The sequence below is a fragment of the Oncorhynchus masou genome, chromosome 32 (genome assembly GCF_036934945.1).
Source record: "Oncorhynchus masou masou isolate Uvic2021 chromosome 32, UVic_Omas_1.1, whole genome shotgun sequence".
Classification (NCBI taxonomy): domain Eukaryota; kingdom Metazoa; phylum Chordata; class Actinopteri; order Salmoniformes; family Salmonidae; genus Oncorhynchus; species Oncorhynchus masou.
This window is the reverse complement of record NC_088243.1, coordinates 70,352,323-70,366,113: the sequence shown is the minus strand read 5'-3', so window position 1 is coordinate 70,366,113 and position 13,791 is coordinate 70,352,323. Positions and strand designations below refer to the sequence as shown.

At 38.7% G+C, this 13,791-nt stretch overlaps 1 protein-coding gene across 8 annotated transcripts in view; it reads right to left on the bottom strand.

Moving 5' to 3' along the window:
• Positions 1-727: 727 nt before the first annotated feature.
• The window catches only part of LOC135526548 (ETS-related transcription factor Elf-1-like), a 91,980-nt gene continuing 78,916 nt past the window's right edge, over positions 728-13,791 (bottom strand). For all 8 annotated transcript variants that reach the window (XM_064955026.1, XM_064955025.1, XM_064955028.1 and 5 more), the window contains 4 exons: positions 8,797-8,880; positions 7,699-7,891; positions 5,957-6,322; positions 728-5,403 (listed from right to left, as the gene is read on the bottom strand). In XM_064955026.1, the coding sequence (XP_064811098.1) occupies positions 4,614-5,403; positions 5,957-6,322; positions 7,699-7,891; positions 8,797-8,880 (1,433 nt within the window). In that variant the 3' untranslated portion in view covers positions 728-4,613. The remainder of the gene's footprint in view (positions 5,404-5,956; positions 6,323-7,698; positions 7,892-8,796; positions 8,881-13,791) is intronic.

Sequence of the window (13,791 nt, the reverse complement as noted above, 5' to 3'; positions counted from 1 at the left end):
GTGTGTGTTAATATGCTCATCAAAGAGGAGACAAGGTAAAAGTAGAATTATTTTATCAGTCAGTCCCAGTTTTCAAAACAGCCTGCCCACACTATATTGTCTTATATCATATTGACAACCTGGTTAAACCAGACTGAAAAAAAGTGCATCAGTTTGAATGCAAAAGCTATAATATTGTTTGGTGTCATATTTAGAGCCCCGTTAAACCAGACTGAATGCCGGACTGATGTTAAAAGAAGCGGAATCAGTGAAAGCTATGATCCCTTATTGATGTCATTTGTTAAATCCAATTCGATCAGTGTAGATGAAGGGGTGGAGACAGGTTAAAGAATCATTTAAAAAAGAGACATGGATTGTGTATGTGTGCCATTCAGAGGGTGAATGGGCAAGACAAAAGATTTAAGTGCCTTTGAACGGGGTATGGTAGTACGTGCCAGACACACCAGCTTCTGTCAAGAACTGCAATGCTGCTGGGTTTTTCACACTCAACAATTTCCCGTGTGAATCAAGAATGGTCCACCACCCAAAGGACTTCCAGCCAACTTGACACAACTGTGGGAAGCATTGCAGTCAACATGGGCCAGCATCCCTGTGGAACACTTTTGACACCTTGTAGAGTCCATGCCCCAACGAATTGAAGCGGTTCTGAGGGGAAAAGTGTGTGTGTGGGGGGGTGTTCCTAATGTTTAGTATACTCAGTGTATATTGAATAAACACTGAAGCGGAATATAAGCAAAATGTGTTTTATTATTATAAAGGTCCATTGCAGCCGTTTTCATCTCAACATCAAATCATTTCTGGGTAACATTTAAGTACCTTACTGGGATTGTTTTCAATTACAATGGTCAAAAAGAAACAAAAATAGATTCTTAGCAAAGAGCAATTTCTCAAGCAAGAATGTTGACAGGACTGTCTGGGAGTGTCCTGGGTGGGGAGGGGAAAACTGAAAACTAGCTGTTATTGGCAGAGAGGATTGGAACGCTTGCTTATTGGTCTATTAACTAATTTACTGTCTGGTGATGTCACCACATAGGCTGAAACTCTATCCCACCAAAACAGGCAGAAATTTCAGGTGGTCTTTTCAAACACCTCTTACACTAAAAGGGCATTATCATTTTCAAAATTTCACAGTATTATTCCAACCACATAGTGTGGAAATATATATAAAACACAGGAAAATAACGCTTTGACTGCACTGGGCCTAAATATTCTTTCTTAAAAAAACTCTAATCTAGTTTCAGCATAGGAGGAAACCACAGAAAACCCAAGACAAAGGAAAACGTAATGATCGGACAGACAGCGCGGACAGACGCCAACATCTCACATACAACAGTGCTTAAAAAGGAAAATACCTATATATACAACATAAGCGTCTGTAAGCAGGAAAATCCAGGCAACCCCACCCACAGAGTTCATTGCAGTCAATTATCAACACCAAAGACTGTTTTGGTACTTTCTGTAACCCTAGAGAGCATTGATTGTCACAACTTTTCATAACTTTGTACTGTACAACATTCAGATTGTCAACACAGAGAGCCCTTTGGTTGACATAAGACTGATGCGTCCTTAACAAAACTGGGACACCCAATAAAAAGAGCACAGACACCAGTCTGACCAAAGACTAAGAGCTAGGAGCGCAGCACCGGAATTGTAAATGCATAGAAGTAGGGAGGAAAACACCCGTGTTGAGTCACAATTTGCGTCACAAAATAACTGGGTTAGGAGAGGTCACAGAGGACCTGATTGAGAACAAATTACCAAATTAACTGGACAGGGGTGTGTGAATCTATCCAACTGATCTCTACTGCTTGACTGTTGAATAAGGCTAGAGATGTGTCCGCTGTACAAAGGGAAGAAGAACCAAAGCACATACAACACAATGTTTAAATGACACAGGACAGAGATGTTTATAGAGACCATCATTTGCGTCGGGGCAAACCACTGAGTCCAAAACAGAGAAAGTATCATCATCAATGCTGCGCTGATTATAAGGAATGCTTAAAAAAAACATATCAGCTTTTTGGAGAAAAAAATTCACCGACATATGAGCTTCCTGTTATTTGATTTCATATACTTTGCATATTATCCCTCGTGTTTTCCATATGTAAATAACAAACAAATGTGCCTTTTTATACAGAATTTAGAAATTCACAAAATAAATACATTTGTGGCCTTAAATTGAATCTCAATAGTATATTATTACTTTATATATATTTATATATATTCCATTTCATATAAACAGGATTAAAGGCCTTAATGGGAAGATAGGAGGCTAGTAAAATCTATTTTATTTTTCCTCCGTATTTTCTCTCACTCTTTCTCTCTCTCTCTCTCTCTCTCTCTCTCTCTCTCTCTCTCCCTGCATCAAGTCTGCAGCTATATACAAACAGGTTTGTGATTGGACTGTCCAAGGGGACAGGAAATGCCCATTTCCATAGTAACACATTGCTGTAAGGCAATGAGTAATGGAGGGGAAAGCACACCTTATCGACAACTTATAATATGGGGGGATATGGAGGAAACTCCGGATAAGTCACAATCGTTTGAGTCAAAACAATCTGAACCGTCATTTTCCCCCCCTCAGACTTTTCCAGTCAAGAGTTTGAACTGTTTTACCTTTACGTATAAGGCACTCTTCCATTAAAGGTCAGTAAGGTGCGTTTCCGTCATTCTTCCTTTAAAAAAAAGTGGAGACGGCATGTAGAAATGACACATTTTCTGCTCATCAAGTCTGATTTCATTGCATTCTCCCACATGAGTTCCCATCTCCTGTTTTTGGTTTGCTGTTTTTGTCTGTTAGCATTGACACAAGTCTGATGAGATGTACTGGTAGGGAGAACATTTACTAATCTAACTGGCACATGTGGTGGGGTAGATCCCTGGTTATCCAATGGCTGTTCTCCTGGTGGGGACAGGTTTGGGAAGGGGGCGGGTCTACTAACAGTAGCAAGGTAGGTAGGTAGATTGATCCGAGTGAGGGCCTTTCGAACTATGGAGCCTTCAACAACACATCACAAAACAATCCCTTGATGTTGAAATTTGGGCACGGGATCACAACATCAGTGAGTAAGCAAAAACATCCTGCAGGGGACAACGTTTGGTCTCTGTTTGTCGCTCCACACTTAAAAATCCATCGCTTTTCAAAATAAGATTATCAACGGGATAAGAACAAGGAAACTTCGTTAAAAAGCAATTGCACCACTTTTCAACCTCATATTCATTATCTCCAGCACCATACCAGTGTCTACATATGTGAAAACAGCGTGTTTCTATGATCTGTGGTTAAAAAGATAAGAGGAAAGGTCCTAAAATGTGTTAACTTTTGATGATGTTGGGTTGAACTTTTTAACTTTATATATGTTTCGACAAAACATACAAATGCGCCATTTTTACATAGACAATGGTATTTTACTGGAGACAATGAAAATGAGGTTGTAAAGTGGTGGAATTGCCCTTTCGGTTGTCTTTCTTTATGTTCATTTTATAGTCCAACTTTGATGGAGAGTCCAGGCCTATTAGCAGGTTGGCATTTATTGTCATGAATCTTGCCCTGGAGGCAGCTCTGCAGAGTGGGCACTAGCTGGAACAGCCACAAAGTCGTAAAATCAGATTTTAAACCTAACCTTAACCTGATGGACTATAGTTATCCATTGGATGGTTCTCCCATCGATCGGAATCCCGCCAATAATTATCTGGACATTTGGATTGACAAAAACATACGAATGAGATAGTTTAAAAAAGTGGTTTAAAGTGGGCTTCTTTTTCTAACTCGATCTTGCCTATCCCTAAATAGCAGGAAGCAGATTGTACAGTCAACTGTCCTACCAGTTCTTGACTATGGTGACACCATTTACCAGATTGCCGCAGCCACTATTCTTAAACCTGTGAATGCCGTCTACCATAGTGCCATTCAGGTTTTTTCTCCATAGGTGACAGTTTTATTACTCATCCCTGCATCCTGTATCAAAAGGTTGGCTGGTCCTCATTAACGTCCCATATATCACTTCATTACTCCCTTCTTGTTTACAAAGCTCTACTACACAAGCTTCCAACTTACCTCACTTCGTTGTTAAAGTATAAAACATGATATAAAGTATAAAATCAGGAGATACCAAACTCTTGAGGTTCCTTGTGGTCTCCACAGAACTAAGTAAATCCTCTTTTAGTTTTAATACACCTCATTGCTGGAACCAGTTTTACAATACATTACAATTGGATGTTGTACTGCCGGCAATTGCAAATACTAATTGGGGAACTTCTTACTAAGGAATGTAAGAATATTTGTGTTGTGCTGTATTTTAGTTTGTTTTACATTGTATCTGATTTCAATTCGATTTTGTCTTATGAATAGTATGTGCATGGCTCCCTTGTGAAAGAAACACTGGTCTCAATGGTGACTCCCTGTTCAAATAAAGGTAAAATAAAAAACTAATCTTTACCACACTGCGAATCCTAATGCCTAACCCTAAATTAAGATCAAAAAGCTAATTTTTGTCTTCCTTAATTTTTATGATAGAGACAATTTTGACTTTTCAGCTGGACCATCTAGTGGAAATCACTCAGTTCTGCCTCCAGGACAAGACTCATGACAATAAAGGTAAGCTTGTGGTCTACTAGACCTCTGTGGGTTCTGCCTTGATCTGGATGAAGGAGGCTGGGAGGTGGACAGTGATCTCTGGCAGCTCCTGGAGCCCCTTGACCCCCACCATGTGCTCCGGTTGCAGGGCCATCTCCCCGCGCACCTCTAGCTCCTCCACGGGGGTCAGGCCCTCACTGGGGCTGCTTCCCTGGGAAAAGTATCCGTTCACTGGAGACTCGCTTCCAGTCTCCCCCTGGTTCGGTCCAAGGCTTTGATTCTTCCCGATGATCACAGTCCTGTAGGTGAGCTCTGCTTCCCCTGCCTCCATCTCCTCCTTGCCAAACGACGGGTCTCCATTAACCAATGACTGCAGGTAGTAGGGGTCCAGCATCTCCTCCTTGATGCCGTGCAGGCCATGGAGGAGCTCGCCACCGCTGGAGGACTTGAGGACCGTAGCAATGACGGTCCCCGGCTGCTGGGCCACCATGGTCTGACCGGTGGCCGTGTTGAGAGTGACCATACGGGGAAGGCCGTTGAGGGAGGCAGTGGTGGAGCTGAGGACCCCTGTGGTGGTAGTGGAGCCCAGGCTGGTGACAAGGAACTGGGGGTGCTGATGGTGATCCTGGAGGCTGCCCATCCCGGTGGCCAGGGAGGCCGTCTGGATGGTGAGCACATCCTTGCCCCCCGCCGTGGTAGAAGGGACGGTGTGGAGGATGACCCTGGGCTGGGAGGAGTGGTTGGACGAGTCACCGTTGGACAGGAGGGGCTGCAGCTGGCCAGAAGACGTCAGGACCATGGGGACGGAGTTAGGCATGTTGATGGTCCTGAGGAGAGAGAGGAGATCAGATCAATCAATCAACCAATTAAATGTATTTTAGAAAACCATTCTATATCAGCAGTTGACACAAAGTGCTTAACAGTCAGGTTCAGACACACACTTTTAATAGAACACTATTCTAGTATGATATAGTTAAGCAATAAAGCCAGAGGGGGTGTTGTATATGGCCAATATGCAACGCGGCGTGCCTGGATACAGCCCTTAGCTGTGTTATATTGGCCATACACCACCAACCCCTGAGGAGCCTTATTGCTATTATAAACTGGATAACAATGTAATTAGAAGAGTAAAAATAAATGTTTTGTCATACCCGTGGTATACAGTCTGATATACCATGGCTTTCAGGCAATCAGCATTCAGGGCTCAAACCACCCAGTTTATAATATAGTATACAACATATCTTCAGGCATAAAAGTAGCTTTATGTTTCATACTGGCATTATATATGAGCTTTCAAAATCTGTGTGTGTGTATGGATATGCATGTGCATGTATGAATGTGCGTGTGTGTACATATGCCAGGTTGCCATCTATCTCTCACCTCAAAGTGTGTGTGGAGGCCGGCACAGCCGCCCTCTGGTTGGGCTGCAGCACGTGGACTGTCTGGATCATGTGTTCTGCCTGTTTACCATTGACCTCATGGTACAGCCCTCCATCCATATCAATGGGCTCTCTCTTCACTTGTTTTACCGATATAGGACGGTGCCCATGGGCATGGATTTTACCCTGCCCCCCTCTGGAGCCTCCCCGGCCGTGGTGGCTGGGGCGCTGGCCCCCGTAGCCAGAGGTGAGGTCGGGGCATGGGTCCTCGTCGTCAATCACCACTAGGTCGGGGGGCATGTCTTTAAACTGGTAGACCAGCCGCTGACCCTCCACCTTAGCCAGGATACCACGCTGGTAGTAATACCTTAGGTAGGGACAGGTAAGGTAAGATGTTTGTGGCATTGAATAAACATTACAAACAGAAAGAGGCTTGAGGAAAGTTTCAGCACTTTTCACCATTGACTTCAATGGAGAACTTTCCTTTCTACCCTGCTAGCCTGCGTTTTGAATGATCATGACCGTGGCTTGAGTAAGGTCCACTTTGAATAAAGTGTCAGTGAATATTTATTTTATGCCTTGGTCCTTGATAATGTTGACCTGCGAGACGTGACTTAAACTCCTGGTACAAAGGATGTCTGGGGTCTGAGTGCCTTGCTTGCTGTATTCAATATTTTTCTCAGTTATGTTTCATAACAGACACTGATGTTATAATACTGCCTTCAAGAGGAGAAGGGGATGCAGATGCGATATGATTGTATTATGTCGGTACAACACAACGTACTGCAGTTTGTTGTCTATGCCATCTAGAAGCAGCTACTCCACTTTCCATTTAACTATTTACTGCAACAGGGCCACAGACATTTAGCTATTTACTGCAACAGAGCCACAGACATTTAGCTAGTTACTGCAACAGGGCCACAGACATTTAACTATTTACTGCAACAGGGCCACAGACATTTAACTATTTACTGCAACAGGGCCACAGACATTTAACTATTTACTGCAACAGGGCCACAGACATTTAACTATTTACTGCAACAGGGCCACAGACATTTAACTATTTACTGCAACAGGGCCACAGACATTTAACTATTTACTGCAACAGGGCCACAGACATTTAACTATTTACCTCAACAGGGCCACAGACATTTAACTATTTACTGCAACAGGGCCACAGACATTTAACTATTTACTGCAACAGGGCCACAGACATTTAGCTATTTACTGCAACAGGGCCACATACATTTAACTAGTTACTGCAACAGGGCCACAGACATTTAACTAGTTACTGCAACAGGGCCACAGACATTTAACTATTTACTGCAACAGGGCCACAGACATTTAACTATTTACTGCAACAGGGCCACAGACATTTAACTAGTTACTGCAACAGGGCCACAGACATTTAACTATTTACTGCAACAGGGCCACAGACATTTAACTATTTACTGCAACAGGGCCACAACCATTTAACTATTTACTGCAACAGGGCCACAGACATTTAACTATTTACTGCAACAGGGCCACAGACATTTAACTATTTACTGCAACAGGGCCACAACCATTTTACTATTTACTGCAACAGGGCCACAGACATTTAACTATTTACTGCAACAGGGCCACAGACATTTAACTATTTACTGCAACAGGGCCACAGACATTTTAGCGTGATAGCCTTCGTAACTGTATGTCTGAGATGTCTGTGATGTAGGCCAACGCCATGTGTGTCCTTCCTCTCACCTGAGTGCCCTGCCCATGGTTTCATAGTTCATGTCAGGTTTGTTCTTGTGTTTGCCCCACAGTTTGGACACGGCCTTAGAGTCCACCAGCTTAAAGATGCCCTTCTCCCTCTGTGTCCACTTGATGTACTTGGGACAAGTGTTCTTGTCCTGCAACAGGGCCAGGAGAAACTCCCATAGATAGATGGTGTTCCCTACATAGGGGGAGAAAGGAGCAATTCACAGTTTGAACTAATACAGTAAATGTCAGTCTAATAGAGTACGTGTGAGTATAATACAGTACATGTCAGTCTAATACAGTACATGTCAGTCTAATACAGTACATGTCAGTCTAATACAGTACATGTCAGTCTAATACAGTACATGTCAGTCTAATACAGCACATATGAGTCTAATACAGTACATGTGAGCGTGTAGTTCTGCTACACCTGTCCATAACTCATTTAGCATTGCAGATTTTACTTAAACGGAAATAGGCAGATGTAATTGCAGTTTTCCCTCCTCATAACCTAAATAAATAAATGTGCTGTTCTCGTCTGCTATGTACAATATGTACCTAGGCTTGGAAAATAAATGCATTGGATGGGGCTCTGGCAGTAGATGACTCTTGTTTGAGAAACAGTTAGGCCAGAATTAGTTAAAAACAGCAACCAACCCCCTCTCCCTATCTCTATGTGACGTGGAAGGGGACACACACAAGGGGAGGGGAAAAGGGTTTTATCAGTAGTTCATCAATGTACCCTCCAGCGCGCAATCACTTATTTCCCTGTGAAACAGCACGTTGAGAGCAGCTCGTCAATTAGCAAGCTGAGGTCCAACCCAACTGGACTACAGGGGCTGGGCTGCTGGTTGCCGGTTGCTGATTGCACCACTCTACAAGCAGAAACATGCACAGTAGCTTACAGAAGGAACCAGGAGATACCTTGATTTCAATTGCCTGTTTTTTCAATAAACAAACTGATTGAGAAGGGCCCAGGAGAGAACTTGATTTCGATTGGCTATTTTTTCAAGAAGCAAGCTGATTGAGAAGGGCCCAGGAGAGACCTTGATTTTGATTGGCTTTTTTTTGAGAGGTGAACTGGTCGAGATGAACGCTCACCTTTGCCCTCCTTGCTCTTCTTCTTGAGTGGTAGGTTGGGAGTGGTAATGGGGGAGCAGGGGCGCACCGGCCGAGGCTTGCGCACTAAGACAGGAAAAGGGTAAAGGTCAACACTGTGACACCCAATTAACCACATCCCTGTTATTGACTAAATAAATAAAACGTCAACACTGTATTATGAACAATTTGCTAATATTAATGCTATAAGCTAAGGTTAATAAGGCTACAAACTATGGTTAATAAGGCTGTAAGCTATGTTTAACAAGGCTATAAGCTATGATTAATAAGGCTATAAGCTATGGTTAATAAGGCTGTAAGCTATGGTTAATAAGGCTATACGTTATGGTTAATAAGGCTATAAGCTATGGTTAATAAGGCTATAAGCTATGATTAATAAGGCTATAAGCTATGGTTAATAAGGCTGTAAGCTATGGTTAATAAGGCTATAAGCTATGATTGATAAGGCTATAAGCTATGGTTGATAAGGCTATAAGCTATGGTTAATAAGGCTGTAAGCTATGGTTAATAAGGCTATAAGCTATGGTTAATAAGGCTATAAGCTATGGTTAATAAGGCTATAAGCTATGGTTAATAAGGCTATAAGCTATGGTTAATAAGGCTGTAAGCTATGGTTAATAAGGCTGTAAGCTATGGTTAATACGTCTATAAGCTATGGTTAATAAGGCTGTAAGCTATGGTTAATAAGGCTGTAAGCTATGGTTAATAAGGCTATAAGCTATGGTTAATAAGGCTATAAGCTATGGTTAATAAGGCTATAAGCTATGGTTAATAAGGCTATAAACTGTGGTTAATAAGGCTATAAACTGTGGTTAATAAGGCTATAAGCTATGGTTAATAAGGCTGTAAGCTATGGTTAATAAGGCTGTAAGCTATGGTTAATAAGGCTATAAACTATGGTTAATAAGGCTATAAGCTATGGTTAATAAGGTTATAAGCTGTGATTAATAAGGCTATAAGCTATGGTTAATAAGGTTATAAGCTGTGATTAATAAGGCTATAAGCTATGGTTAATAAGGCTATAAACTATGGTTAATAAGGCTATAAGCTATGGTTAATAAGGCTGTAAGCTATGGTTAATAAGGCTATAAACGGTGGTTAATAAGGTTATAAGCTGTGATTAATAAGGCTATAAGCTATGGTTAATAAGGCTATAAACTATGGTTAATAAGGCTATAAGCTATGGTTAATAAGGCTATAAGCTATGGTTAATAAGGCTATAAGCTATGGTTAATAAGGCTATAAGCTATGGTTAATAAGGCTATAAGCTATGGTTAATAAGGCTATAAGCTATGGTTAATAAGGCTATAAGCTATGGTTAATAAGGCTATACGTTATGGTTAATAAGGCTATAAACTGTGGTTAATAAGGTTATAAGTTGTGATTAATAAGGCTATAAGCTATGGTTAATAAGGCTATAAACTATGGTTAATAAGGCTATAAGCTATGGTTAATAAGGCTGTAAGATATGGTTAATAAGGCTATAAACGGTGGTTAATAAGGTTATAAGCTGTGATTAATAAGGCTATAAGCTATGGTTAATAAGGCTATAAACTATGGTTAATAAGGTTATAAGCTGTGATTAATAAGGCTATAAGCTATGGTTAATAAGGTTATAAGCTATGGTTAATAAGGCTATAAACTATGGTTAATAAGGCTATAAGCTATGGTTAATAAGGCTATAAGCTATGGTTAATAAGGCTGTAAGATATGGTTAATAAGGCTATAAACGGTGGTTAATAAGGTTATAAGCTGTGATTAATAAGGCTATAAGCTATGGTTAATAAGGCTATAAACTATGGTTAATAAGGTTATAAGCTGTGATTAATAAGGCTATAAGCTATGGTTAATAAGGTTATAAGCTATGGTTAATAAGGCTATAAACTATGGTTAATAAGGCTATAAGCTATGGTTAATAAGGCTATAAGCTATGGTTAATAAGGCTATAAACTATGGTTAATAAGGCTATAAACTATGGTTAATAAGGCTATAAGCTATGGTTAATAAGGCTGTAAGCTATGGTTAATAAGGCTATAAACGGTGGTTAATAAGGTTATAAGCTGTGATTAATAAGGCTATAAGCTATGGTTAATAAGGCTATAAACTATGGTTAATACGGTTATAAGCTGTGATTAATAAGGCTATAAGCTATGGTTAATAAGGCTATAAGCTATGGTTAATAAGGCTATAAACTGTGGTTAATAAGGTTATAAGTTGTGATTAATAAGGCTATAAGGTATGGTTAATAAGGCTATAAACTATGGTTAATAAGGCTATAAGCTATGGTTAATAAGGCTATAAGCTATGGTTAATAAGGCTATAAGCTATGGTTAATAAGGCTATAAACTATGGTTAATAAGGCTATAAACTATGGTTAATAAGGCTATAAGCTATGGTTAATAAGGCTGTAAGCTATGGTTAATAAGGCTATAAACGGTGGTTAATAAGGTTATAAGCTGTGATTAATAAGGCTATAAGCTATGGTTAATAAGGCTATAAACTATGGTTAATAAGGTTATAAGCTGTGATTAATAAGGCTATAATCTATGGTTAATAAGGCTATAAGCTATGGTTAATAAGGCTATAAACTGTGGTTAATAAGGTTATAAGTTGTGATTAATAAGGCTATAAGCTATGGTTAATAAGGCTATAAACTATGGTTAATAAGGCTATAAGCTATGGTTAATAAGGCTATAAGCTATGGTTAATAAGGCTATAAACTATGGTTAATAAGGCTATAAGCTATGGTTAATAAGGCTGTAAGCTATGGTTAATAAGGTTATAAGCTGTGATTAATAAGGCTATAAGCTATGGTTAATAAGGCTATAAGCTATGGTTAATAAGGCTATAAACGGTGGTTAATAAGGTTATAAGCTGTGATTAATAAGGCTATAAGCTATGGTTAATAAGGCTATAAACTATGGTTAATAAGGTTATAAGCTGTGATTAATAAGGCTATAAGCTATGGTTAATAAGGCTATAAGCTATGGTTAATAAGGCTATAAGCTATGGTTAATAAGGCTATAAGCTATGGTTAATAAGGTTATAAGCTGTGATTAATAAGGCTATAAGCTATGGTTAATAAGGCTATAAGCTATGGTTAATAAGGCTATAAACTGTGGTTAATAAGGTTATAAGTTGTGATTAATAAGGCTATAAGCTATGGTTAATAAGGTTATAAGCTGTGGTTAATAAGGCTATAAGCTATGGTTAATAAGGCTGTAAGCTATGGTTAATAAGGCTATAAACGGTGGTTAATAAGGTTATAAGCTGTGATTAATAAGGCTATAAGCTATGGTTAATAAGGCTATAAGCTGTGATTAATAAGGCTATAAGCTATGGTTAATAAGGCTATAAGCTATGGTTAATAAGGCTATAAACTGTGATTAATAAGGCTATAAGCTATGGTTAATAAGGCTATAAGCTATGGTTAATAAGGCTATAAACTGTGGTTAATAAGGTTATAAGTTGTGATTAATAAGGCTATAAGCTATGGTTAATAAGGTTATAAGCTGTGATTAATAAGGCTATAAGCTATGGTTAATAAGGCTGTAAGCTATGGTTAATAAGGCTATAAGCTATGGTTAATAAGGCTATAAACTGTGGTTAATAAGGTTATAAGTTGTGATTAATAAGGCTATAAGCTATGGTTAATAAGGCTATAAACTGTGGTTAATAAGGTTATAAGTTGTGATTAATAAGGCTATAAGCTATGGTTAATAAGGCTATAAACTATGGTTAATAAGGCTATAAGCTATGGTTAATAAGGCTATAAGCTATGGTTAATAAGGCTATAAGCTATGGTTAATAAGGCTATAAACTATGGTTAATAAGGCTATAAACTATGGTTAATAAGGCTATAAACTATGGTTAATAAGGCTATAAACTGTGATTAATAAGGCTATAAGCTATGGTTAATAAGGCTATAAGCTATGGTTAATAAGGCTATAAACTGTGATTAATAAGGCTATAAGCTATGGTTAATAAGGCTGTAAGCTATGGTTAATAAGGCTATAAACTATGGTTAATAAGGTTATAAGCTGTGATTAATAAGGCTATAAGCTATGGTTAATAAGGCTATAAACTATGGTTAATAAGGTTATAAGCTGTGATTAATAAGGCTATAAGCTATAGTTAATAAGGCTATAAGCTATGGTTAATAAGGCTATAAACTGTGGTTAATAAGGTTATAAGTTGTGATTAATAAGGCTATAAGCTATGGTTAATAAGGCTATAAACTATGGTTAATAAGGCTATAAGCTATGGTTAATAAGGCTATAAGCTATGGTTAATAAGGCTACAAGCTATGGTTAATAAGGCTATAAACTATGGTTAATAAGGCTATAAACTATGGTTAATAAGGCTATAAGCTATGGTTAATAAGGCTGTAAGCTATGGTTAATAAGGCTATAAACGGTGGTTAATAAGGTTATAAGCTGTGATTAATAAGGCTATAAGCTATGGTTAATAAGGCTATAAACTATGGTTAATAAGGTTATAAGCTGTGATTAATAAGGCTATAATCTATGGTTAATAAGGCTATAAGCTATGGTTAATAAGGCTATAAACTGTGGTTAATAAGGTTATAAGTTGTGATTAATAAGGCTATAAGCTATGGTTATTAAGGCTATAAACTATGGTTAATAAGGCTATAAGCTATGGTTAATAAGGCTATAAGCTATGGTTAATAAGGCTATAAACTATGGTTAATAAGGCTATAAACTATGGTTAATAAGGCTATAAGCTATGGTTAATAAGGCTGTAAGCTATGGTTAATAAGGTTATAAGCTGTGATTAATAAGGCTATAAGCTATGGTTAATAAGGCTATAAGCTATGGTTAATAAGGCTATAAACGGTGGTTAATAAGGTTATAAGCTGTGATTAATAAGGCTATAAGCTATGGTTAATAAGGCTATAAACTATGGTTAATAAGGTTATAAGCTGTGATTAATAAGGCTATAAGCTATGGTTAATAA